The sequence below is a fragment of the Trichomycterus rosablanca genome, chromosome 20 (assembly GCF_030014385.1).
Source record: "Trichomycterus rosablanca isolate fTriRos1 chromosome 20, fTriRos1.hap1, whole genome shotgun sequence".
Taxonomy (NCBI): domain Eukaryota; kingdom Metazoa; phylum Chordata; class Actinopteri; order Siluriformes; family Trichomycteridae; genus Trichomycterus; species Trichomycterus rosablanca.
The window spans coordinates 19,025,169-19,050,757 of NC_086007.1; the positions used below are offsets into that span (position 1 = coordinate 19,025,169).

Genomic DNA, 25,589 nt, shown 5'->3' on the forward strand with positions numbered 1-25,589 from the left:
TGAAGCTCTGAAGAGTGATAAGGTGGCCAACAATGAGTCCAGGTCTAAATACTATTGAACACCTGTGGAGAGATCTCTAAACAGCAGTTGGGTGAAGGCGCAGTTGGCAAAAGAAATTCCAGTAGAGATGGGGAAGAAACTAATTTAAGGTTGATTTCAGCTATTGGTTCCAAAGAGTATGCTAGCAAATATTAAGTTAAGGGTGCCAATATTTTTGTCCAGTCCATTTCTGTGAGTTCTGTGTGGAATGAGACCAGATTTGACTTTCGTTTCTCAGCTTTTATCATGATGTTCCAATGCAAACAAAAACAATTTTCTGAAAAAAGTATGGGGTGCCAATATTTTCCATGGTCCATGACTTTGTTACTTCATTTGTATATTTACTTGTTATTTACTATTATTATTTTTTTTTTTATATACATTCCTTATTCCTATTGTTATTGTACCTTGACGGTAAATGCGCAGAGCATCGAGCAGTTTGGAGCCCCTGAGCTGAGCGCGCAGCAGCACCACGTCCAGCTGCATGAGGCCGTTATCACAGCTCTCTCCGTGCGCCCGTGGCTCTCCGCTTAAAGCCTCCTCCTTGGGCAGCAGGCAGTGCAGGAAATGCACCCTGGAGCGTCTCACTGTGTCTATGAGAGCGTCCTGGTGGAGCAAACACAGATCAGCATGGTTCAGTTCCGGTTTCAGTCAAGTCTTTGTGAACTTAATGGACATGACTGAAGTTTGTATGGTGTACTGACCACTTGCAGCTTGATCTGGATACACATGGACCTCTTCTTGACCGCAGCCATGCCGGTGGTGAAAGTCTTTCTTATGCTGGTGGCTCGGCGCAGGGCCAGCTGAGAGACGCCCTCCAGGCCAGCGATGGAGCCCGACAGAACGGTGGCACCACCTGAACGACCCATGAACAGCCCACTGATGTTCTTTCTGTGGAGCAGAAATCATTGGATGCTTAACATTTTATCCATTACAAAAATTACATATTTGCTAAAATTATTAATTCATAAAAATACATAAACAAAAGAATCTAAAAATGAAGTTAATTGCAAAAATTTGCACAGAGCTCATTAACATTAATTAATTAACAGACGTTTCTTACTTTTGCGAGTCCTGCAGCAGAGTGGCAGCATTCTGGAAGGCCGGGTTCTGCTTAGCATGGCTTAGCCACCCCAAAACATTATATTCCACCCATTCTGTGCCGTGACTGTGTCCCATCAGAAAGTGATGTGACTTCTCACTCTTCAGCAGCAGGTTCTGACCTGGGTAGTAAAGAAAAATGGGGTTTAAAATATATATATATATATATATACACCGATCAGCCATAACATTAAAACCACCTCCTTGTTCCTACACTCACTGTCCATTTTATCAGCTCCACTTACCATATAGAAGCACTTTGTAGTTCTACAATTACTGACTGTAGTCCATCCATTTCTCCACATACCTTTTTAGCCTGCTTTTAACCCTGTTATTCAATGATCAGGACCCCCACAGGACCACCATTATTTAGGTGGTGGATCATTCTCAGCACTGCAGTGACACTGACATGGTGGGGGTGTGTTAGTGTGTGTTGTGCTGGTATGAGTGGATCAGACACAGCAGCGCTGCTGGAGTTTTACAATACCCTGTCCACTCTATTAGACACTCCTATCTAGTTGGTCCACCTTGCAGATGTAAGTCAGAGACGATCGCTCATCTATTGCTGCTGTTTGAGTTGGTCATCTTCTAGACCTTCATCAGTGGGTGTGTTCAATTTAGTAGTACAGCTCTCACACTCTCTCATACTGGTCACTGAAAGTTCCAACATGGCACCTCATGGCAAAGAACTCTCTGAGGATCTTAAAAGACGAATTGTTGCGCTACATGAAGATGGCCAAGGCTACAAGAAGATTGCCAACACCCTGAAACTGAGCTGCAGCACAGTGGCCAAGATCATCCAGCGTTTTAAAAGAGCAGGGTCCACTCAGAACAGACCTCGCGTTGGTCGTCCAAAGAAGCTGAGTGCACATGCTCAGCGTCACATCCAACTGCTGTCTTTGAAAGATAGGCGCAGGAGTGCTGTCAGCATTGCTGCAGAGATTGAAAAGGTGGGAGGTCAGCCTGTCAGTGCTCAGACCATACGCCGCACACTACATCAAATTGGTCTGCATGGCTGTCACCCCAGAAGGAAGCCTCTTCTGAAGTCTCTACACAAGAAAGCCCGCAAACAGTTTGCTGAAGACATGTCAACAAAGGACATGGATTACTGGAACCATGTCCTATGGTCTGATGAGACCAAGATTAATTTGTTTGGTTCAGATGGTCTCAAGCATGTGTGGCGGCAATCAGGTGAGGAGTACAAAGATAAGTGTGTCATGCCTACAGTCAAGCATGGTGGTGGGAATGCCATGGTCTGGGGCTGCATGAGTGCAGCAGGTGTTGGGGAGTTACATTTTATTGAGGGACACATGAACTCCAATATGTACTGTGAAATACTGAAGCAGAGCATGATCCCCTCCCTCCGGAAACTGGGTCGCAGGGCAGTGTTCCAGCATGATAATGACCCCAAACACACCTCTAAGACGACCACTGCTTTATTGAAGAGGCTGAGGGTAAAGGTGATGGACTGGCCAAGCATGTCTCCAGACCTAAACCCAATAGAACATCTTTGGGGCATCCTCAAGCGGAAGGTGGAGGAGCGCAAAGTCTCGAATATCCGCCAGCTCCGTGATGTCGTCATGGAGGAGTGGAAAAGCATTCCAGTGGCAACCTGTGAAGCTCTGGTAAACTCCATGCCCAGGAGAGTTAAGGCAGTTCTGGGAAATAATGGTGGCCACACAAAATATTGACACTTCAGGAACTTTCACTAAGGGGTGTACTCACTTTTGTTGCCGGTGGTTTAGACATTAATGGCTGTATATTGAGTTATTTTGAGGGAAGAATAAATTTACACTGTTATATAAGCTGCACACAGACTACTTTTCATTGTGTCAAAGTGTCATTTTGTCAGTGTTGTCCCATGAAAAGATATACTTAAATATCTGCAGAAATGTGAGGGGTGTACTCACTTTTGTGATACACTGTATATGGTAAGTGGAGCTGATAAAATAGACAGTGAGTGTAGAAACAAGGAGGTGGTTTTAATGTTATGGCTGATCAGTGTATACATGTATGTACACACACACACATATGCATGTATGTGTGTCTACTGTACACATGTGTATTTATATGTATATAAATTGGCATATATACAGTATATAAAATATTATATAATATTATATTCTATTATGACAAATAATATCATTTCATGTATTTTTAAATCATATATGCAGTATATTTTACACTCAGAAGAATTTCTCACAAGGTTCCAGAAGCCAAAAGAACTTTCTATTCTATGTGAGCTCATGCTGACCTTTCACCTCCCCCTCTGTGGGGCCGTAGTAGCTAAATAGACGCTCCAGCAGAGTGTCCTCAGAGCCTCCCGGCTGTAGAGCCTCCTCCTCCATCAGCCACAGCAATCCCCGCGCCTCATCGGTCCTCGCTAACGACCTCACCTGATATAAACCACGTGCGCACACAAACACAGTTAGCAGTTCAGAAACATTCATACAGGAGTGAAACAGGACAGAGAGCACAAGCCACAGCATCCACTCAAATCACGTTGAGAGAATCCAAGCTAAAGAGGTGCTATAAGCTTCAAATTGCTTAGAAAAGCCTTACGTTTGAGGAAAGTCGAACAGGGTCTGGCAGAAAAATACTGGTCAACTAAAGGCCCTTCCTAACTTACGGCCGTGAAAATCGTGTCAACAGACCGTGAAATGAGCCTTTTTCTGTGTAATATGCAATTTGCTGTAAAATTCTAAATGTAAGGTTCGTGTTTAGCGATTTAACATTTTTCATTCAAGTAGCGTTCAAGTGCCTTATGTTTACTGGTTAATTTGCACTATAAGGTGGCCCTAGTGTAACCGAGCGTCAGGAGCAAAATACTGTACTGTCTTGTTTTTTTAAGACACAGCAAAGACTACAGAGTGATCACGTGTGTAGAGAAGCACACTTTTCCATTGATTAAGGAATCCTCAAAGGGACAAAATGCACTCAGTATGTAAACACGTACATCAAACATTGTCAGCACACTACAGCACAGAAAAGTCTGTTGCACTAGCAATCCTACAGCAATTCAGTTAGCAATCGTTCAGTCAAAATGTCCAAGATGTAGAAGTCTAAAGCAGCTAAAAACAGGACTCGGATAACTGAGTTTTGAAAACTCCCACCAATCCTGTGTATTGTAACTTTTATTTTTTCTATCATTCAATTTATGAGTGTTATTTCTTTAAAAACCTGTGAAGTCTGTGATTTTTGAAAAAGCAAATTTTCCTGTGAACAACAATTACATTAAATAACATGTGCTTGATGTAATACATTTCAGGAGCAGTGTGCAACATATTACACCTCTAATCAAATTTCCCATTAATATCATGCACGTAGAAGTTCCAGATCACCATGCTGAGCTCCGCACTGACACACACATGAAGACAAAGCTGGAGGGAGGAAGTGCTTACCAGCGCTTGAGTTGAGGCCTGGTCTACAGCAGCTACAGATAAAGACGTACTGGACTCTATGTCATCTAAAGCAAGCTCTATGTTTTCCTAAATGGGGACAGAGGAATCATTAGTCCATCAGGGTTATCACATGATTAAGGCTGCAGGCTAGAGAGTAGTTTTTATTTGTAAAAAAATTCAAAGTGATTTCATTTTTCCTCTTCTTTTCGTGCCTTGTGACCAAAGATTTGCTATTCTTTACTCCCGAGTCAAAAAAATTAGCCAAACCCAAACTTGCACTAATCTTTTATGAAAGAAAAGAAGCCAGAGAATAATGACATGTTAGTTTAAGGTTTATATCAAACATTAAAATCTTTACATTAATTTATCTTTGTGTACATGAAGATTTTTTTAATTGAGTTTTTTTGGTTACACCTCCCCTATTCCAAACAGCTTCCTGCAGCATTGACAAGCAAATTGTGGCACAGGTCTCAGGAGGGCCTTTTATTAGTTCTTGCTCATTTTCTGACCAATGATTTGTGGTTCAGTCTTTTAAAGGGAATTCTGGGTTTGGCTCATTTTTTTTTTACTCTGGAGAGTAAAGATTACACTCTGGCTTGGTCAGTCAAAAAATACAAGTACTTATATCTTGTGCTCAATATAATTTATTCCTAATTTAAATGTAAATCAATGTAAATGGTTAGGTTTAATTCATATCCTGCATACGAGACAAACTTTAATCACAATACAAATATTAGGGGACAGCGGTAGTCTGCGTCCTTTGCGACTGTGGGTACTAAATGGTGCAGTAAAAATGCATTCACTCTATTATCCAGAGGTCATCCAGAGTTTGAGGCCGCTATGCTATAAGCCATCTGTGACGAAGAGTGGCAAGGGCAGTCAGTCCTGGAACAGGAAAGCTAAGCAAAGTACCAAAGTTCCAAAATGAAGTGAGATCTATCGGATATTATTCTTTCAAGCTTTGTGGGGGAAAAACTATGCTGCAGAATGTACAAAGTCATTGTCCCATGCAACATATGTAAATCTTCAGCAGGATTTGTAGTAGACTAAATTGAAAGTCCGACAGATAATGTGATGAATTTGCTGATGCAATATTTAGGAGGGATCCCAGGTGGAGCGGCCCGGGTCTTTTCTGTGTAGTTCTCCCTGTGTCCTTGTGGGTTTCTTCCGAGAGCTCCGGTTTCCACCCGCAGTCCAAAGACATGCAGTCAGTTTAATTGGAGATACTAAAATTGCCCTATGTGTGTGTATGTGTGTCTGTGTGTGTTCAGGGTGTTGTACCCACTACGACCCTGAATAGAATGAAGCGGTGATAAAACAGACAGTGAACGAAAAAAACAAATTAATAAATTTCCAGGAGGGACTAAACACAATAAAAGAACAGTGTAAATCAGAGTGAATCATATACGGTAGATTCTTTATCATTTGATTATTTAGGGCAGAATCACTAAATTCAATAAATGGTCATTCGTAAATCTCTAATAGGTAACATTGCAGAAGGAAAAGAAATGCATATATTTTTTAATCTTTGATCACATGTTTGGCAACTGCACCTCCTTGTATCGGTCCAGCTCCTGTACAAACGTGCGCTCCTGGAAAAGGGCCTGCAGGCATTCCTGCGTGTAGTTGTGGCACAGCTCTTCAAACGTGGCGCCGCGTTTAGCCAGCCGAGGGTTCTGGAAACCCGGCGTGTCAACAATCAGCAGAGAGCACAGAGAGTGCTGACTTGATTTTAGCGCTCTGAAATAAATTCAAACACACACAACCAAGTATATTTATTTATATTGTGTGGGCAAATTCAAAAATTTTAAACAAAATTCGAATATAAAGTTCAAAATAAACAAAAAAGTTGTCTGATCGCTGTACTGTTCATGCTACACAACTTGATCTCTCGCAAACAGGAGTTTTTTTCAAGTCATTGGGCACACTACATGACTGATCAGCGATAAGTGGGTTAAACATAACATGATTTATCACCTGGACGAGTCTGTCTGATTTCCAGCAATTCAATCCAAGGGTATCAGCAAATCAAGGGTAAAAACGTGTAGTGTGAACTAAGCATTAGCAAAAGCATTACTCATATAAATGTTTTACATATTTTGTTCCATTGCTCGCTTTGAAGCTATAAAATAACTCTTCACACTTCTGAGACTCTCATACTTCCATTTCTTTAAATAAAATAAAACATAAACAGACGCCGAATGCTTTTTGGCTCCTGAGATGAACAGAAAGTAAAAGCTCTCAACTCCACACTCCATTAAGTTCCCTGGTGGGAAGGAAATGCAGCGCTGTGTGAGTGTTTCAAATGAACAGAATTGGAACTGACCTGTTAATAAGAGAGATGATAAGAGTAAAAAGTTCTGAATAGAGTCCAGCAGCCATGGCCTCCAAACACTCCAGAGCGGTGATTTTTGTCCCTGAATCATAAACACAACACGACACTCAGAACAAACTGTAATAAGCACAAGCTTGAGAGAAAAGTGTCTGACTATAGAAAATCATGTGCAAATCACATCCTTTAAATGTACTTAGCAGACTAATAAAATCCATTCATAATATTAATCATTTTGTTGGCTAAATTGCATATATTAATTTTATTTATATATTCCTAGAAAGGCACAGTGAAGCAATCTAACACACTAGCACACCACTGCGGAGGGTTCTATCTCACAAGTTCAAATCCCAGCAGAGTAACAACAAACACAGTTGGCCATGTTCAATGGAGGGAATGGAGGTATGTAGACTCTCACTGCTGCTGCTGCAGCAGTATGAGTTCACTGGAACTGGGGGTCAAATGGAGCTTAGTGAGGTTCACCAGACGTAATACTGCGCAGTGTGAAAACTTAAAACCAGCAGGTGACAAAAAGCTGCCACAGATTGGACGTGTCAGAGGATCTCCGACTTTCCTTGATCATATCGGGGGTAGCACAAGTAACAACGGATTCTCAATTGGAGATTGGAAATGAATGACTACATTTGGATATTTAAAGGGGGGGGGGGGGGGGGGGTGTCGGTCCTGAATTTTTTTCAATAAAGATTATAAAAGTATAGACGGAAGATGAATTGAAAAAAGCTGTAGTAATCATAAAAACCCACAATTTACATAACTGTCATGACAGAAAGCCACAGACTGAAGTTGGACAATATTTGGAAAACTGGATAACCTAATATTTTATTGGATAATCCTTGGATGTCCAACATCCCTCATTGAGTCTAAATTGACAACATAGATCAATGGTTCTTCCAATTTTTACCTGATCAAATCATGACATTTATTATATTTACGTATTAGGATTTTAATGTCATGTACACTTAGGTCACATTAATGTCAGAACAGGTAATTACTGATTACACAAGATTCATCAGTTTAAGTTTTTAATGTCACAGTCATGGACAATTTTGTACCTCCAATTCACCTCACTTGCATGTCTTGGGACTGTGGGAGGAAACCAGAACACCCGGAGGAAACAACCCACACAGACACAAGGAGGAACATCCAAACTCCACACAGAAAGGACCCGGACCGCTTCACCTGGGAATTGAACCCAGGACCTTCTTGCTGTGGGGTGACAGTGCTAGCCACCCAGCACATGACATAAACCTTACTTACACCCAGAAAGCCTATGTGTACACTGAGCACCTTTCATTTCAGCAGGGTGGCTTTAAATCTTAATTTTTTTATGTTGTAATTCTAATTCTTATTCTCAACATGAGTTCAGCCTTCATATAGCTATAAAAATCTTGAAAACTGTCAGAAAGCTTGATTTTGGAAAATGGGGATGCAGTGAAGTGTGGATCTGTCAGTAGGAAAGCATGTACCTGAGCTCTCTCCAGATCCGCTATCATCCGGTCCCTGTCGGAAGGAGGTGGATCTCTGCAGGGTTCCTTTGGGCTGGTGTTTAAAGATGGACGAGGAGAGCTCTTCGAGGGTGCAGCCCAAGAGATAAGCCGCCTTCTGAGCCCACTCATGACGTGCGAACTGTTTACGACCAGCTGTGGAGAAAGTCGCATTAGCAGGAGATTGTGTTAAATGTTTCTGTATTAAATGCAGCTCTCATTATTGATATACTCTCTATAACTACAACTGCAATACAAAGTAGAATTAAGACTTAATAAAACCCTGGATAGAAGATGTAGATGTAATTATGGTATTACATGGAATCCCCTAGCTGCCCTTTTTACGTATCTACTTCTTGTTTCTAAAGCCCATTTTCAATCAAGTCTATGAATTAGATGCTATAAAATAGAATAATGACTGTAATAATAGAAAGCTTTCTTATATAACCCACCCTTAAACACTTCTAACCAGCATCATACCTCAAATATTTACACACAATTCATAAGCTTTAGTAAAATGACCTAAAACTTATAAATATTTGAATTCTGACAGTCTGATATTCAAGATTTTGTTCATTAAAAAGCACATAAGGCAGCACTACAGCAGCAGCAACTGAAGCAGCTCATACAGAATAGAGAACAAAACTCAGACAGAGAAAACAAAGAATGTTAGAGCACAAACAGAGGATTTTCCATTCTGGTAACAGTAAAAAGGTGCAGCAGAAATCTAAAATCTATGACATGGATGGAGAAAGGAACATCAGAGCAGCATAGCTTGAAAGGACGAATGGCTAATCTCACACTGTGTAGCATCAGTTTAGTTCAGCTCTGAGACAGTTTGAGACATGTATGAGAAAAAGATATTGAGGAAGATAATAAAAATGCAGATGAAAATGCATGGCAGCGGCAATAACGGCATGAAGAAATGCCACTTTAGCATGAGGTTTGATGAATGGTTATGGTGGTTTTGGTTATGGTGATTTATTTCTTTACCTTCTTCAGTCTCTGCATTCATCATGCAACATGCAAGTAAAAAGAGGAAGATAGAACATCAGTATGACATCTGTGGTTTAATACATACACACATTTATTTACAGAACAGGCAAATAAAAATAAAAGTTAAACACTGTGTGACTAGAGGCAGCTTTGCAGGTAGGGGTTGTAGGAGGAGTCAACACTTCAATTTAGAGGATACCAATACTGTTCTAAATTTATAGGAAGTGGTTCATATGGGGACACGTTCTGCTCAGTAATTACTGGGGATACCAATAGTGAGCAAATCATGTCCCCATATGAACCACTTCCATTCTGACCAGTAAAAAAATCAAATAAATAATAATAAAATTTTATTTGAAAAGTGCCTTTCATGACATAAGAGGACACTACAATAAAAATAAAGAAAATCTAAGAAAAAATATAAATAAAATACACATTTACAAATATGGAAACACTAAACATGTGGCACAGTTCTGGGTCACCCAAAAGCCAGCTGGAAAAGATGGGTTTTAAGACGAGTTTTGAACACAGCTGCAGATGAGCAGGCATGTAGCTCAAGAGGAAGACTATTCCACAACTTTGGGCCCGCGACACTGAATGGGGGAACTTTTAACGGATGCAAGGTGGAAGAGCGAAGAGACCGAGCTGGAGAATATGATGTAAGCAGACTTCCAAGATATGAAGGTGCGAGGCTGTGTAGAGATCTAAAACCCAGCACAAACAGTTTATATTGTATTCGGTATTGTACTGGAAGCCAGTGTAGGTGTTTTAAAGTTGGGGTGATGTGCTTCCAGGATCTAGTATGGGTTAGAATCCTTGCAGCTGAATTTTGTACATACTGCAGCCGGTTCAAAACTCTGGATTAAACTAGATAACAAAAATCTTAAATGGCATTCATACTGCATCTATACTAAAATAATATTAAGTAATAAAATAATTAATAAAGTTAATACAGTTCAGATAATAAAAGACAGTAAGAGTGAACCAACTTTCAGGATCAGTTAATAAAAAAAGAGAGAAAAAAGAATTGTAAATAGTTTTTAGGCATTTTTTAATCATAGCAGATGTATAATGTATTATTAGTGACTGTTAAAAGGACTCACTGCATATTTAATCATTTTCGCACATTTACACAAGCCATTAAGGTTTTTTTTTTGGTTTTTTTGTAAAACTTTAGTCACGTTTTAAGTAATAAGTGCTCCAGTTTCACAGATTGAAACTCCTAATTTAGAACAGGCAACATTAAAATGGGTAAATTAAAGCTTAAATAATTAACATCTTAAGTCATCTGTCAGTTTGCCCTCACAAATAACTTTGTTCTGGGTGGCCCTAATTCTTTAGTTGCTAATTTATCCTGATTACTACGATGACTGAATGGCATTTCCCTTAATGACACGATGGAGTTGCTCCAAACTGAGGTGATGGTAGTCATGGTGACGAGAACGTGACACCAGGTTACGTGTGACGCAAGCACGTAAGTGCGAGCCCTCCCGGAACCCATTCAGAATGTATTGCAGCGCCTGCAGTTCGAAAAAAAAGAGCCTTAACATGAGAGTCTATGAGAGCAATCCGAAGGGGCGGTTCTGTACGGAACACAACTCGACGCTGGTTGGACTACGATACTCCGAGGCAAGACAGACTCCAGAACAGTCACAGCTGTGATAGAAAAATTTCTTCCCTTTCGCCCTTTGGTGGTGCGTCGCCCGATCGCCCTAAGGAACGAGCCGGCTCGCCCCTGTATATAAGGTAGGTTTGTTTGTTATGATTATTGTTAACACATCCACAGAGCCTCTGTGTGAGACTTTATCTGTGTGATCCTTCTCTGCAGACAAGATGAAAACTTTTCTACTCACAATCCAGTCTTTGAGGTATTTTATTAAGGGTTTTTCCACCACAAATCTCAGTGCTGCGCTGTCATTTCTAAATGTGTAGTTGACTAGGTTTGCTGTTTTATTATCAAGCAGTTAAGTGTTGCCATATCACCATGCCAACCACTGCAACCTGATCATAAAAAATAAGTCCAACATTTTAAACATTACCAGTTACAGAAAGGTGTGGAAGACTTAGTCTAACATGCTAGCCCAACACAGCTCTGAGTCAAGATCTGAGTTTTAAACTCAGCTGTGCTATCGACCAGACGGGCACCTGCACAGACAAGATTTGTTGTTGAAGGGATTCCTCATTACTGGCTGATTGAAGACGCCTGCACAGAGATGGTGATTAATGGAGAGCAGTGTGTGACTCTCCATACATGATACTGCTCTCTATGTGAACCTGTCTCTGCTAGGTGAAAAGAAGCGGTTGGCAATTGAACACGTGTGTTAGATACAACCCAAAGAATATAAAAGTAAAACTATTTTGCTAAGCAATATAATTGTGGAGCATCATAAGCATTATATTCATTATGCATTCTTCGCATTTAAACATACTGATGATGCAATAAGACATTATCCTTATTTTATATTTAACATTTTTTTATATTGAACAAGTTTAATACATTAAAGGCACCCACAAGCATTTGGGTTTAGATCACTACTGCAGTCTGAAGGCTGCTTGATATCTGTAGGTGAATTTTAAAAGTTGTCTACTAAGTCAATACTCTTATACACAATACCCCATTCTTATGCATACATGACGATGAATTACAGTGAAGCTCTATATCAATAAAGAAAGTAATATTTGGCTTCTTTTTTTAGGAGAATTATTTTACAAGTCAGACATGCACAACAAAACAGAAGACTGACAGTAGCGAACACACATAGTTAGTGAGGGTGCATGTCATTATCCTGATATTGCCATGTTCTATATAGGAGAGCTGCACATGAACACTGAAAAGAATCTCCTCCAGCTCCTTCTGCATCTCAGGCGACCTCAGGTTTACAGTGTAGAAGCATCTTAAGTATTTAAAGTCATTTCTAACCATGGTCACTTAGTGCACATGGTGTGTGCAAATACCCAGTTATTATTATTCCCTAGTCATTCTCCTTTTTACCAATGTCCCCTAGTGGTGCCCACAGTTTATTTATCATTGTTTAAAATAGAATGTACTTAAAATAGAATATCCTGATGAGCCAAAACATTTGGACCAGCTCAATTTTTGTGCCAGTGTATATTTCATAACAATTGGCACATTACAGTGAGGGATATATTAAATGTTAGGCTAATAGTAGTAACTCATAGTACATTTTTGAATGCAGCAAATATGATCAGACATAAAGACTGTGACAAGAGCCGAATCAGTATAGTGTGCACCGGTGGCACCCACTAAACGTCTACACAAGCTTGACTGGCTAAGTCTGGGGGTGGCTGAAGCCGTGCGATGGATTGGAGTCCTGTCCATTCTGTCCAGTGTTTCTAAGTGGGTTTGGGTAATCTCCGAAACAGCAAGGGATGCTCACAGGCAGGGACAATGCCTATTGACAGTGATCAGGCAGGGACAAACCATGAAATCCTTATACTGGTGATGAGGTAAACATGTCACAACACGGTACACCAAACTCTTTTGTGTGTGTACACGGCACACTGTTATAGCTACTGCACATTGTTACACACACACACAGACTTCTAGGGGCAATTTTTGTCTGCATGTCTTTGGACTGTGGGAGGAAACCCACGCGGACACGGGGAGAACATGCAAACTCCACACAGAAAGGACCCGGATCGCTCCACCTGGGAATCGAACCCAGGACATTCTTGATGTGAGCGGACAGTGCTACCCACCGAGTCACCCCTGTTATAGGTACTGTCACTTATGGTACAGTACATTTTAAAAAATGGTGTGGTGTGTGTGTGTGTGTGTGTGTGTGTGTGTGTATCTGTATCAGAACTAAATCCATAGATGCTGTAATGAAATAAGCACCTTGACACTGATTTCATCAGTTTGCGTTTTGTCTTTTGACTTGTCTGTTACTGCAGCAAAATAATGCCATGCCTACACCAAATGTCACCTGTTTTGCTTTCCTATCATTATGGGATGTTAATATAACAGACCAACACTCATACCTTTGGTGGCCCCTGCGGCTCCTAAGTGGTAGATGGCCCCTAGTATGAGCCAGAGAGCTCTCTGCTCGTCAGATGAGATACCGAGCACCTTCATTGCTGCCTGCAGCTTTGTGAACTGTTGTGCTGCCTTCTGCTTGTCCTCAGGCTGAACACATACACACACAGTGATAAATACCTCTCATAATAAAGCACTGTTAGTTTATGTTAGTAAGTGTTTACTTCATTTCAGTCCTGGAGGAATGGAATTCAGCATGGCTATTTCACAGAGAAAATACAACTAAACGTGCTGAATAATTAGCAAATCTGTCAAAGTAATCGAACTGGACAGAACTCTGGCCCTACAGGACTGCACTTGAGTACAATTAACAAATGCATAAATACAAATAAATACAGATTTCTGTCTGTGTACACTTTCAGGCAAAAAATAGGCCAAATCCATTTTTTTAAAATAAATCAAACAACAAGTCATTGGTCTAAATATGAAATGAATTAAGGGAATGCACTGTGAGACTTGTGCCACCCATTGGGGGGAATTTACTGTAATAGTCTTCTCACAGGCACAGATAAATGTATGTCTAGGTGTGCAAATTGTTCCAAAATATCGTCTGACTTGTATCCAATTACACGATTGTAATCCACTTCCTCTCTACTGATGCTGACTTCCACCCTAACTGAGAAGAGCCGTGACCAACACACGCCCCCTCCGACACGTGTGCGGTAGCCAACTGCATCTTTTCACCTAAACAAGGCAAGTTCATATGCGGTGGCAGAGCTGATATTCGAACCGAAGAGTTTGAGATATCAGCTCTAGTGTGCCACCTGAGCGCCCGTTTTTTTTTTTTTCCTAAAAGATTAGTGCAGTTTTAGGTTGTGCCCTGTTTTCACAGGCGTGTATTTTGTGGCTACCTTGGTCTGAGGAATTATTCCAAAGATGTTGTTTTCAGCAAAGTGGTTCAAATGCAGCTCAGTTCTGTAAAAAAAGCAACAACAAAAAAACATTAAGTACCAAAGCATGTTAAATATTGAACAGCTCAGGGAAAGGGTGTGACTCAAGACAGGGACATTTACATGGCAATACAGTATCCAATTCAAGCAACAGAGGGTTAAAGGGTGGCAACATGATCGAACCCTCAACCTTCTGAGTAATAGTCCAGTTCCTACATGCTTGTCAATATTTTATTGTTTGCTGAAACTACCCGATCACGCTCAGCATTTAAGGTACTGGACTGTTAATCAGAAGGTTTCAACTGTTAGGCCCCAATTGCTCAAACATATTTCTAAGTCGCTTTGAATAAAAGCCTCGGCTTAATGCCGCGAACTGATGTAAATGTGAGAAAAACTAATACTTTCCAGGATCATTAAACAAGTGACCTAATAAATCATGCAAATGAGATAAGAAATGTGCAATATGTCACAGCAAGGTTGATCTTTGACCAATTCTAATGGGAAAACCCACTTTTGTGCAGGCTGTGCTATTGTTTCCTATGTGTACTGTATAATATATATATATATATATATATATATATATATATATATATATATATATATATACAGTGTATCACAAAAGTGAGTACACCCCTCACATTTCTGCAAATATTTCATTATATCTTTTCATGGGACAACACTATAGACATGAAACTTGGATATAACTTAGAGTAGTCAGTGTACAGCTTGTATAGCAGTGTAGATTTACTGTCTTCTGAAAATAACTCAACACACAGCCATTAATGTCTAAATAGCTGACAACATAAGTGAGTACACCCCACAGTGAACATGTCCAATTTATGCCCAAATGTGTCGTTGTCCCTCCATGGTGTCATGTGTCAAGGTCCCAGGTGTAAATGGGGAGCAGGGCTGTTAAATTTGGTGTTTTGGGTACAATTCTCTCATACTGGCCACTGGATATTCAACATGGCACCTCATGGCAAAGAACTCTCTGAGGATGTGAGAAATAGAATTGTTGCTCTCCACAAAGATGGCCTGGGCTATAAGAAGATTGCTAACACCCTGAAACTGGGCCACAGCATGGTGGCCAAGGTCATACAGCGGTTTTCCAGGACAGGTTCCACTCGGAACAGGCTTCGCCAGGGTCGACCAAAGAAGTTGAGTCCACGTGTTCGCCGTCATATCCAGAGGTTGGCTTTAAAAAATAGACACATGAGTGCTGCCAGCATTGCTGCAGAGGTTGAAGACGTGGGAGGTCAGCCTGTCAGTGCTCAGACCATACGCCGCACACTGCATCAACTCGGTCTGCATGGTCGTCATCCCAGAAGGAAGCTGACGCACAAGAAAGCCCGCAAACAGTTTGCTGAAGACAAGCAGTCCAAGAACATGGATTACTGGAATGCCCTGTGGTCTGACGAGACCAAGATAAACTTGTTTGGCTCAGATGGTGTCCAGCATGTGTGGCGGCGCCCTGGTGAGAAGTACCAAGACAACTGTATCTTGCCTACAGTCAAGCATGGTGGTGGTAGCATCATGGTCTTGGGCTGCATGAGTGTTGCCGGCACTGGGGAGCTGCGGTTCATTGAGGGAAACATGAATTCCAACATGTACTGTGACATTCTGAAACAGAGCATGATCTCCTCCCTTCGAAAACTGGGCCTCATGGCAGTTTTCCAACAGGATAACGACCCCAAACACAACCTCCAAGATGACAACTGCCTTGCTGAGGAAGCTGAAGGTAAAGGTGATGGACTAAACCCAATTGAGCACCTGTGGCGCATCCTCAAGTGGAAGGTGGAGGAGTTCAAGGTGTCTAACATCCACCAGCTCCGTGATGTCATCATGGAGGAGTGGAAGAGGATTCCAGTAGCAACCTGTGCGGCTCTGGTGAATTCCATGCCCAGGAGGGTTAAGGCAGTGCTGGATAATAATGGTGGTCACACAAAATATTGACACTTTGGGCACAATTTGGACATGTTCACTGTGGGGTGTACTCACTTATGTTGCCAGCCATTTAGACATTAATGGCTGTGTGTTGAGTTATTTTCAGAAGACAGTAAATCTACACTGCTATACAAGCTGTACACTGACTACTCTAAGTTATATCCAAGTTTTATTTCTATAGTGTTGTCCCATGAAAAGATATAATAAAATATTTGCAGAAATGTGAGGGGTGTACTCACTTTTGTGATACACTGTATATATATATATATATATATATATATATATATAATATGTACGGGTCAAAGACGAAACGTAACTTTTTAGTGTCCCCACTTGATAAATAATATACAATTATATTAGTATAAGTGGATATACCTTCAATGTACTCCATTTGTACATGTTTACTGAAACTTAAAGTAATTTTTTACAGAAAATGTATGATTTTTGAAAAAATAACCCTTGAAACCCCCAAAATGTCATTCAGTGCAACGGTCCCCCTACCTCTTTAAGTAATAAAACATTAAGAAAAAACTAATTAATCTTAAATAAAACTTAAAATTTACTGCTTTGGCATAATTGTACAAATGTCATGTGTGACATATTAAATAATATTCAATCAGATGTGTTTTTTAATATTAATAATATTCAGGATACTTTCAGTCCCCATTTTCCCAATCTTCAGTTGTCCTTTAGTACAACGTTAATAAAAAGCCTTATTTTAATATGTAATCAAGCTACTGCAGTCATGTGACCAATTATAACAACAAAAGAAGACTCCTGGGGACCCTTCAGCACACACAAAGGTCAATGCATTTTAACATTATTTGATAAAAATGTCTTTTTACTGACAGTACATTAAAGAACAAAACTGAGTGTCATTCAGTACAACACAGAAAACGTAATATTACGGTTAATCTTGTAAACAAACAAGGTTATTAACATTTAAATGTGAATATGTGTAGAAATGTCTTTGAGTTAATGTCAATGTTAGCTTTGGCTAACCACTGGGATAACTGTAAAATGTGCTAAAGTAAAATTTCTGTCATTCAGTGCAACAGTCATTCAGCGCAACAGAATTTTGCTGTTGCACTAAATTGACAATGACATTGTTATACTGACTTTTTAATGTTTTAAAATTATTTTTTAAAGCAAAATTGAAACAGAAATTCCTTTGTGTGGCCAAATCCACCTGATGAAATTTACTACCTTAAGTCTGATGTCAAAATCATAATCGCAGAACTAAAGCCATGTACAGCAAGAACCTCAAGGTTAACAACAAAAGATAAAATGTGACTTCAAATGGTTTTCACTGCTGAATGAATTTAGATTTACTGCAGCAACTTTTTCACATGTTATGACACAAATTCCACACTTCCACACTGTTCTGGTGCCTTACAAGTTGTTATGATGGATCATTAGCTATGTTTTAATATTAAAATGCTTTATGAATATATTGAAATGCTTTAACAGCAACCATTTTTTCATGCTATGACAGGACTTCAAATGATCTTATGTTACATCACTTTTATGCAAGTTTCTTGTTTTATTTCAGAATAAAGTTTACGTTTTGGATTGCCTTACTTTTTTCATGATGTATTTTGTTTGTTTGTTTATTAGGATTTTAACGTCATGTTTTACACTTTCGGTTACATTCATGACAGGAAACGGTACTTTATCTTCACACAAGGTTCAATAGCTTTATCAAACACAGTCATGGACAATTTAGTGTGTCCAATTCACCTCACTTGCATGTTTTTGGACTGTGGGAGGAAACCGGAGCTCCCGGAGTAAACCCATGCAGACACGGAGAGAACATGCAAACTCATGATGTAGTAATATTATAACACATACTTGCCACTGGTGTGGCATATTTTCATTCTACTACTGCTACTTTAATCAATAAAGAACTTAAAAACAAATTAAGTCATGAATATTCTGATGTAACAGGATAATTTGGAGTATGTCATTCAGTGCAGCATAAAATCATCATACAGTGCAACAAAAACATTTGCTTAAAATAACTGTAATAAGTCATTATTATATTTTTTTTTTCATGTGAATGCAAGAGAATCCAGGCCTGCTTCATAGAAAACAGAGTTTAATTAGGTTTCAAATACAATAGAATGTGTAGCAAAAACGTCTTGTATACAAATAAACAAAATCCCAAGACGCATTAGAGTACAAACAATGCACAGAAAATTCAAAACAGAGTAAGTACAGTTTCTTCTGAGGTTTTAAATCTTTTGTAAGAGATATACTAAACTTATACATTTGAAATGGCTAAGATTGTTCCTTGTGTGTGTATTTTGTCATAAATTAGTCGTTGCACTGAATGACATTTTTGTGCCCTTGTTGTGTGTCAACAACACTAAAATGATCAAATAAGCAGAAAAAAAATACATATTTACATAATTGACACATTTGTGCACAATATTAAATGAAAAAATTATACAATTTAACCATTTTATTTTTTTGGTACTTGGAACACCCTATTCGTCTTTCACCCACGTATATACTGTATATATACGTATATTTCTCCATCACAGTCTGGTACGGTAACTGCACTCCATCACAGTCTGGTACGGTAACTGCACTGCAGAGGACAGGAAGGCTCTCTAGCGTGTAATAAAAACTGCACAAAGAATTTCTGGAACATCCTTCCCTGCACTACAGGATATTTATCAGACCAGGGTGGACAAGAGAGCCCACAACATAATTAAGGACAGCACACACCCCCAAAACAACCTCGTCACTCTTCTGCCATCAGGCAAACGCTTGAAGCATTAAGGCCAGAACAACAAGACTGACCAACAGTTTCTACCCACAGGCAGTCAGGCTTGTGAACAAACATGGACTATCACACACACAACCTACCTCATGAACATTAAACCTCATAATACAATGCACAACTGTATATCCAATGACTGCTGCTATGCATATTTGCACCTTAAAACAACTTAAACAACTTAAAAGTTACTTAAAATAACTTAAAATGCTGCTATATTCTTAAACATTGCACAATTTTTCTGCACCTTAAACAACTGCTGCTATGTGCCTTTTTTTTACTACCTTAGTTTACTTTTATCTCTATTTTTACTCATTGTATATAAAAGTTTTTATAGTTTAAGTTTATATTTAAAAAGTTTTAATACTAAGTTTTTTATTGTGTTAGTTTAATTTTTGTTTTTATGTATAATACTTTGACGTTTGGAGGACGAACAAAGTAAGAATTTCATTGTACAGTGTAACTGCTGGTTTTTCTGTGCACATGACAAAACTCTTGAATCTCGAATATATATATATATATATATATAATATGTACAAGCACTTACCTAAGATTGCTGTCTGCCCCAGCCATCAGATAGTAAAAGACATTATAAGTGGACTCATTCTCTGGTCTCTTTGCCACCCTCAGCTTCTCCAGGAGCATCGTCTACATATCAATCACATAAAATCATTCAACAAAGACTGATATACAATCCAGCTGTGTGTACAAACACTGAAGTAAACGCTACCTGGATGGATGCTGAGGCCACCAGTCCGGCCTGATCGAAGTCTAGAGAGACGATCTGGGAAAAGCGGCTGGCGTTGGAATTCATGGAGGTGGTACAGTTCCCAAACGCCTCCAGGATTGTGTAGACCGCCTGCCATTTCTCTGCTGTGAGAAACACACATAGACAGACACATTAAAAAAAACAAAATAAAGAATTTAATCATAGTAGGATACTTAGGGCTGCTAAACAAGACCTTGATGAACAATGCTAATTTTTATTAATTTATTTATTTATTAGGATTTTAATGACATGTTTTACTCACTGGTTCCATTCATGACAGCACACGTAGTAACAGGTTACACAAGATTCAACATGGACAATTTTTTATTTCCAATTCACCTCACTTGCATGTCTTTAGACTGTGGGAGGTAAACTGGAGCTCCAAGAGGAAACCCACGCAGACACGGGGAGAACATGCAAACTCCACATAAAAGGGACCCGGACTGCTCCACCTGGGAATGAACTCAGGACCTTCTTGCTGTGAGGTGACAGTGCTACCCACCGAGCCGTCCCTCTGTCAGCTTTTATAACAAACAGCTTTTTAATTGTTTCCATGGTTGTATATGTTTATATATGTTTATAAACATCACCACACCTGAAGCAAATAACTGGTCGTAATTGAGTTCCCAATGGTTTTATCATGTTGTAACCCAGCTTTAGGTCATACAGACTAGCAGTATGTTTTAATATCAGTAATATTATGTAGGGGCTGAAAAATGTGGCATGGCAGTAATAATAAAATATCCTGCAATTCCAAAACACTACGTCATTCTTTTTTTGTATGTTTGTTTATTAATTAATTAATTTATTTAGATATTTTACGCCGTGCTTACACAGTGGATATATTTACAGCAGAAAATGTAGGTAAATCTCGTATTTTAGTTTATAGTCCTTGTCCAGTGTTGTTCTTATATGTTGTCCTTTAGATGCACTCTTTTAGACCAGTTCTTTTCCAAAAACTTGAGGACTGTATCTGTCTTTTATAAATGTATCTGTCTTACCTGAAAAGATCTTGCCAGTGCTGCCAGCAATGGAAAGCAGGTACTGCACCAGGTGCTGGCAGTTGGTGGTCTTGCCGCTGCCACTTTTGCCCAGCAGCACGATGGACTGGTCTTGCCGTGTGGTGAGAAGGTTCCGGTAGGCTGACTGGGCCACAGCGTAGATATGTGGTGCCGTGTCCTCGCGCCTACAGCCTTTAAACATGTGCATCACCTGAAAGCACAGTGAAAACACCACGGTCATAATTGTTCCTGTGGTTTAACGACGACTGTTGTTGTTATTGATGAATTTCTTTACATGTGTGTTTATGGTATCAGGTGTTAGGGTGTTCCTGTTCTGGTGTTCAGGTCTTCACAGACAAGCACATGAGCCTGAGCCTGAAAATGGCAGGTGGGCCATTCCACTGAATCTGTGTCATTTCCTTCCCCAGGACATATTATACATTAATATACAGTAGATTTGGTCTCACTTTGAAGAATAGAAGCTCAGGTAAGCAGCGGTTATGATTTTATGCTGCTGTGTGGTTGATCTGGGTTGTGGTGCTGTTGTTTAATGTGTGCTTTCATTTTGCAATGATAGCAAAGCATTATCAAATATTGAACTTTTTCGGGATTTTTATGATGCTCATTTATTTAAAATAAAATGGACAGTATAAATGTGAGATTCTGCTGGTTTGTTTGATATAAATACTGTCAATATGAATACAAATACAGCTTTGTAATAATACAAAATATAAACACTGTAATTAGTCAGAATGTATCAGAACTACAATGTTTTGTGTTTTTAAGATAACTTGTAAACCAAATAAGCTAAAACTCGAGCAGTGGTCTGCCACTGTACTTTAAGTTTACATTATATCGTATTATATATCGCCACTTCTCATGAGCATATTAAGATATGAGTTTTTTTTGTCATATCGCACAGCCCTACCTGTTACCCTAACATTTTTATCCTTACAGAAATTTGCAGAGTTGCTGTTACCTTCTCAGAGTACATGGATGGAGCACTGATGGGGTTGATGACCACCATGTTGGGTCCGGCGTAAGTATGGATGAGGTTTCCTCCATAGCGCTGCCTCAGACAGTGCATCACGCTCGACTCGTTCAGGTAGGGCAGAGTCGCCAAGTCCTCGGAGCGGTCAAAAGAAGGAGGGTTCGCCTGAAATTGGAAAAGTTGACAGTTAACACAACAAAGGTTGGAGTCAGCGGAACTAAGTGGAAGCACTATGGCTTTGGATCTTTGGATCACATTTACAATCCACACACTAGCTAAAGTTCTCTGCAAATCACTCTGAATCTTGAAGAGAAATCTTAATGCTTTAGCATACCGACACATTTTGGACAAGTATATGCTTCTAACTTTAAATTTTTTTTTTAATGCATTTTCTCCCTTTTTTTCCCGATTTTTCCGTGCGTTTAATTTTGACCCAATTGCGTTATGCTTCCTCTCTACTGGTGCTGACCCGATTGAGGAGAGCGAACTCACACATGCCCCCTCTGAAATGCATGCAGTAGCCGACTGCATCTTTTCACCTGCACGAGGCGAGTTCATATGCGGGTCAGCCTTGTGTACGGAGAGCCACACCCTTATTAATGCATTATTCCTCTACTCGGTGCAGACGCCATCAATCAGCCAGCAGAGGTCGTAATTGAATCAGTTATGAGGTCCCTATCCATGCCAAACGTTGTTCATATAGCCGCCCAGTCGGATGGCAAAGCTGAGATTCGATACGATGTATTCGAAATCCCAGCTCTGGTGTGCTGGCGTATTTTACCGCTGCGCCACCTGAGCAGCCAATATGCTTTGTAAGAACAGTTCAGGGAAGGCCCTTTTTTTTGTTCTGTGCACAAAGCAAGGTCCATGAAGGCATGGATGGCCCTTACCGCAATCCCAGCAAATACCTTTAGAATGAACTAAAACAGGGATTGTGAGCCAGGCTCTCTTGTGCAACATCCATGATGCACCTCACAAATTCTTTCTTTTTTTAAAATGGGCTAAAAATTCCTACAGATACACTCCAAAATCATGTAGAATATACGAAACACAGAAGATGTGTGCGTTTCAAATCGACTCAAAGCATCCACATGTATCTGTGTTTAGCTGTATTTTCCTCCTGTTTCACTTTTAAACTGGTGTTACAGCTCGAGGTGCTCGAGGAAAAAAAGCTTAACATGGTTTTATGTATTAAAAAAATTACATAGGAACATGAAACCTCTCTTAATTATTACTGCTTATAAGTTCTCTCCACTAATTAAATTCCTCGCTCGTTGTTTTACTACAATAAGTCACGTTAAGCTTTGTGCTCTACAGGAAATAACGGCACAGTCAGCGCGTCTTTACTGAACAGAATACGGTTTTCCAATCTCAAGCATCTCCACAATTAAGAAGCATAAGGAAACAATAAAGAAATAAAGGTAACGTGCAAATTTTTGTATTTAACTTTATTTCAATTGTATTTCAGTGTTTTTTTATATATTCTATTTGTGTTATTTCCAGTGCTCTTAGTCTTACCTTCTCCACGTCGTCTTCATCCACCTCAAGCACTGTCCCATCATGTTCCAGTTTGATCTTCACCTTCCCCTCGGGCAGGGCGCCCTGCTCTGTCTTCAGCAGAATGGCTGCAGAGACGTGTGGACACAGGTTATTAAAGTGTACTTTTTATCCTGATTAGAGATGCATGAGTACCGATACTGGTATCGGGTATTTGCCCGATACCGCGCTCATTAACTTCGCAAACGAGGCTCCGATACTAAACATCCAATACCGTGTACCTAGTGCACGTTGCTGCGTTATGCCCAGTTCACACTACACGACTTTCTGATTTGTCAGGTAGCTGTACAGTTCACACTATACGACTGAATATTTTGCACTCGGGAGTCTTTCAGTCGGTGTGTATTTCACACTACACGACTAATCGGCGATAGGGGGTTTCACACTACACCATCTATCACCAACTGGAATCTCAGGCGAGCTTCTCTGGTCTCCCTTTTTTTTTAACAAAAACACACGTGAGAAGTGACGAGAAGTTTAATGATACCACGTCCAAAAATGCACGTCAACAAGTAGCGAGTGATCAAAGTGTTTGTGCGCTGATGTGCAGCGTAAAATCAAGGAGGAAAATAAATGAATCTGAGTGGATTTGGCAACACGAACAGTATGGATTGTTCTATAGTAAGTTGGAGGTTAATAAATATTTTTGCAATGTAGTGTTGGTGTCGGCAAATCTAGCGCCAATCGGGAGCAACTCGGCGTTCGCTCGGTGATCAAAACTCGGCTCTCGATCGCTAAGTGTGAACTATCCAACAACTCGATCCGACCGGCTCGCAGAGCATCAGATATCTGATCTGAGTTGTGCAACAGGGAATGAGTGACATGTCGAACAGCCAATGAGAACGCAGGATACGGTGTGAGGGGAAACGCAGGAGAGGAGTGTAAACAGGTGGGACAGGGGGATAATATAGTTTATATCAGAATACACCGGCACACACACACGTTTTACAGTATTTCTGACCTGATCGTTCTCTACAAAACACCAACATTGCAAAAATATTTATTAACCTCCAACTCACTACAGAACAATCCATGCTATTCGTGTTGCCAAATCCACTCAGATTCATATATTTTTCCTCCTTGATTTCATCACAGCGCACAAACACTTTGATCACTCGCTACTTGTTGACGTGCATTTTTGGACGTGGTATCATTAAACTTCTCGTCACGTCTCACGTGTGTTTTTGTTTAAAAAAAAAAACGGTATTCTAAATAGGTATCGGTATCGGCAAGTACAAAAATACATGTACTCGTACTCGTACTCGGTTGGGAAAAAATGGTATTGATGCATCCCTAATCTCGATCACCTTGTAATATGTACATCAGGTCTAAATCAACTGCCTTTTATACAGTGGATTAGGACAGTACTCAGACCCCTCAAATTGTTTTGCACTTTTATTGTGTAGGGGATATATTTTAATAAGTTGAAGGGATTTAATTTAATTTCTTGCTTAGAACATTAAGTCACTGTGACGGTGGAGAAGCTCACCCAGAGAGAAGCCATCCTTGTGGACCAGCCACACTTTCTCGGAGCCATACCACGCCTGCTCGGCAGCTATCTGCTCCTCAGTCTTCACCTGTGGAGAGAAAGACTCACGTTATTCTCATTCATCGTTCCGCACAGAGTCCGAGAATGAAAAGCACTCATAACCACTCCATGCAAGAAGCATGCTTTCCACCACATGATTTCCACAGCCGAGTGATTAAAAGTAGATTTTTTTTTTCTGGTGCTGATCTAAGACCCGGATATTTGTTCTTAGATCAACATCAAACGACAACTTCTACGGTGTTGCATGATGGGTAATTAAACAAATTATATAAGGTGAAAAAGAAGACTGTTGAGATGATTAGCAGGGCTTAAGTTTACACATGGCAGCATGTTTGGAAGGACACACACCGGGATCTAGAGGGATCCATAACGTTGGAGTTCTCAGTGATCAAACTGTAGCAAGGCATAGCCATAATATCAGCAGCATCAATCATTTTAAATTGGAAAGAGCTTGGCAAAACAATGAATCTCCAAGAGATGACCAATTGGGCATCCAGGAAAGAAGGGACTTGGCCAGGGAGGTAAAAATTTCCTGACCACTGGTCTTGTCTGCAGAATGACAAACTCTCACTAACTGCTCTAATCACTACTTCACAACTCTGATCATCTAGAGTCTACAAACAAGCAGTTATAAATTATTGGTATGCTGTATAGGTATGCAGGTTATATATA

At 39.9% G+C, this 25,589-nt stretch overlaps 1 protein-coding gene across 6 annotated transcripts in view; it reads right to left on the reverse strand.

The window, feature by feature from the left end:
* myo18ab (myosin XVIIIA b) overlaps window positions 1-25,589 on the reverse strand; it is a 161,208-nt gene that overhangs the window by 43,550 nt on the left and 92,069 nt on the right. For all 6 annotated transcript variants that reach the window (XM_063016640.1, XM_063016641.1, XM_063016639.1 and 3 more), the window contains 16 exons: window positions 24,858-24,945; window positions 23,330-23,436; window positions 21,800-21,976; window positions 20,821-21,031; window positions 19,781-19,923; window positions 19,598-19,698; window positions 14,283-14,346; window positions 13,377-13,521; window positions 8,361-8,534; window positions 6,868-6,958; window positions 6,095-6,281; window positions 4,542-4,628; window positions 3,395-3,536; window positions 1,103-1,262; window positions 744-930; window positions 447-645 (listed from right to left, as the gene is read on the reverse strand). In XM_063016640.1, the coding sequence (XP_062872710.1) occupies window positions 447-645; window positions 744-930; window positions 1,103-1,262; window positions 3,395-3,536; window positions 4,542-4,628; window positions 6,095-6,281; window positions 6,868-6,958; window positions 8,361-8,534; window positions 13,377-13,521; window positions 14,283-14,346; window positions 19,598-19,698; window positions 19,781-19,923; window positions 20,821-21,031; window positions 21,800-21,976; window positions 23,330-23,436; window positions 24,858-24,945 (2,263 nt within the window). The remainder of the gene's footprint in view (window positions 1-446; window positions 646-743; window positions 931-1,102; window positions 1,263-3,394; window positions 3,537-4,541; window positions 4,629-6,094; window positions 6,282-6,867; window positions 6,959-8,360; window positions 8,535-13,376; window positions 13,522-14,282; window positions 14,347-19,597; window positions 19,699-19,780; window positions 19,924-20,820; window positions 21,032-21,799; window positions 21,977-23,329; window positions 23,437-24,857; window positions 24,946-25,589) is intronic.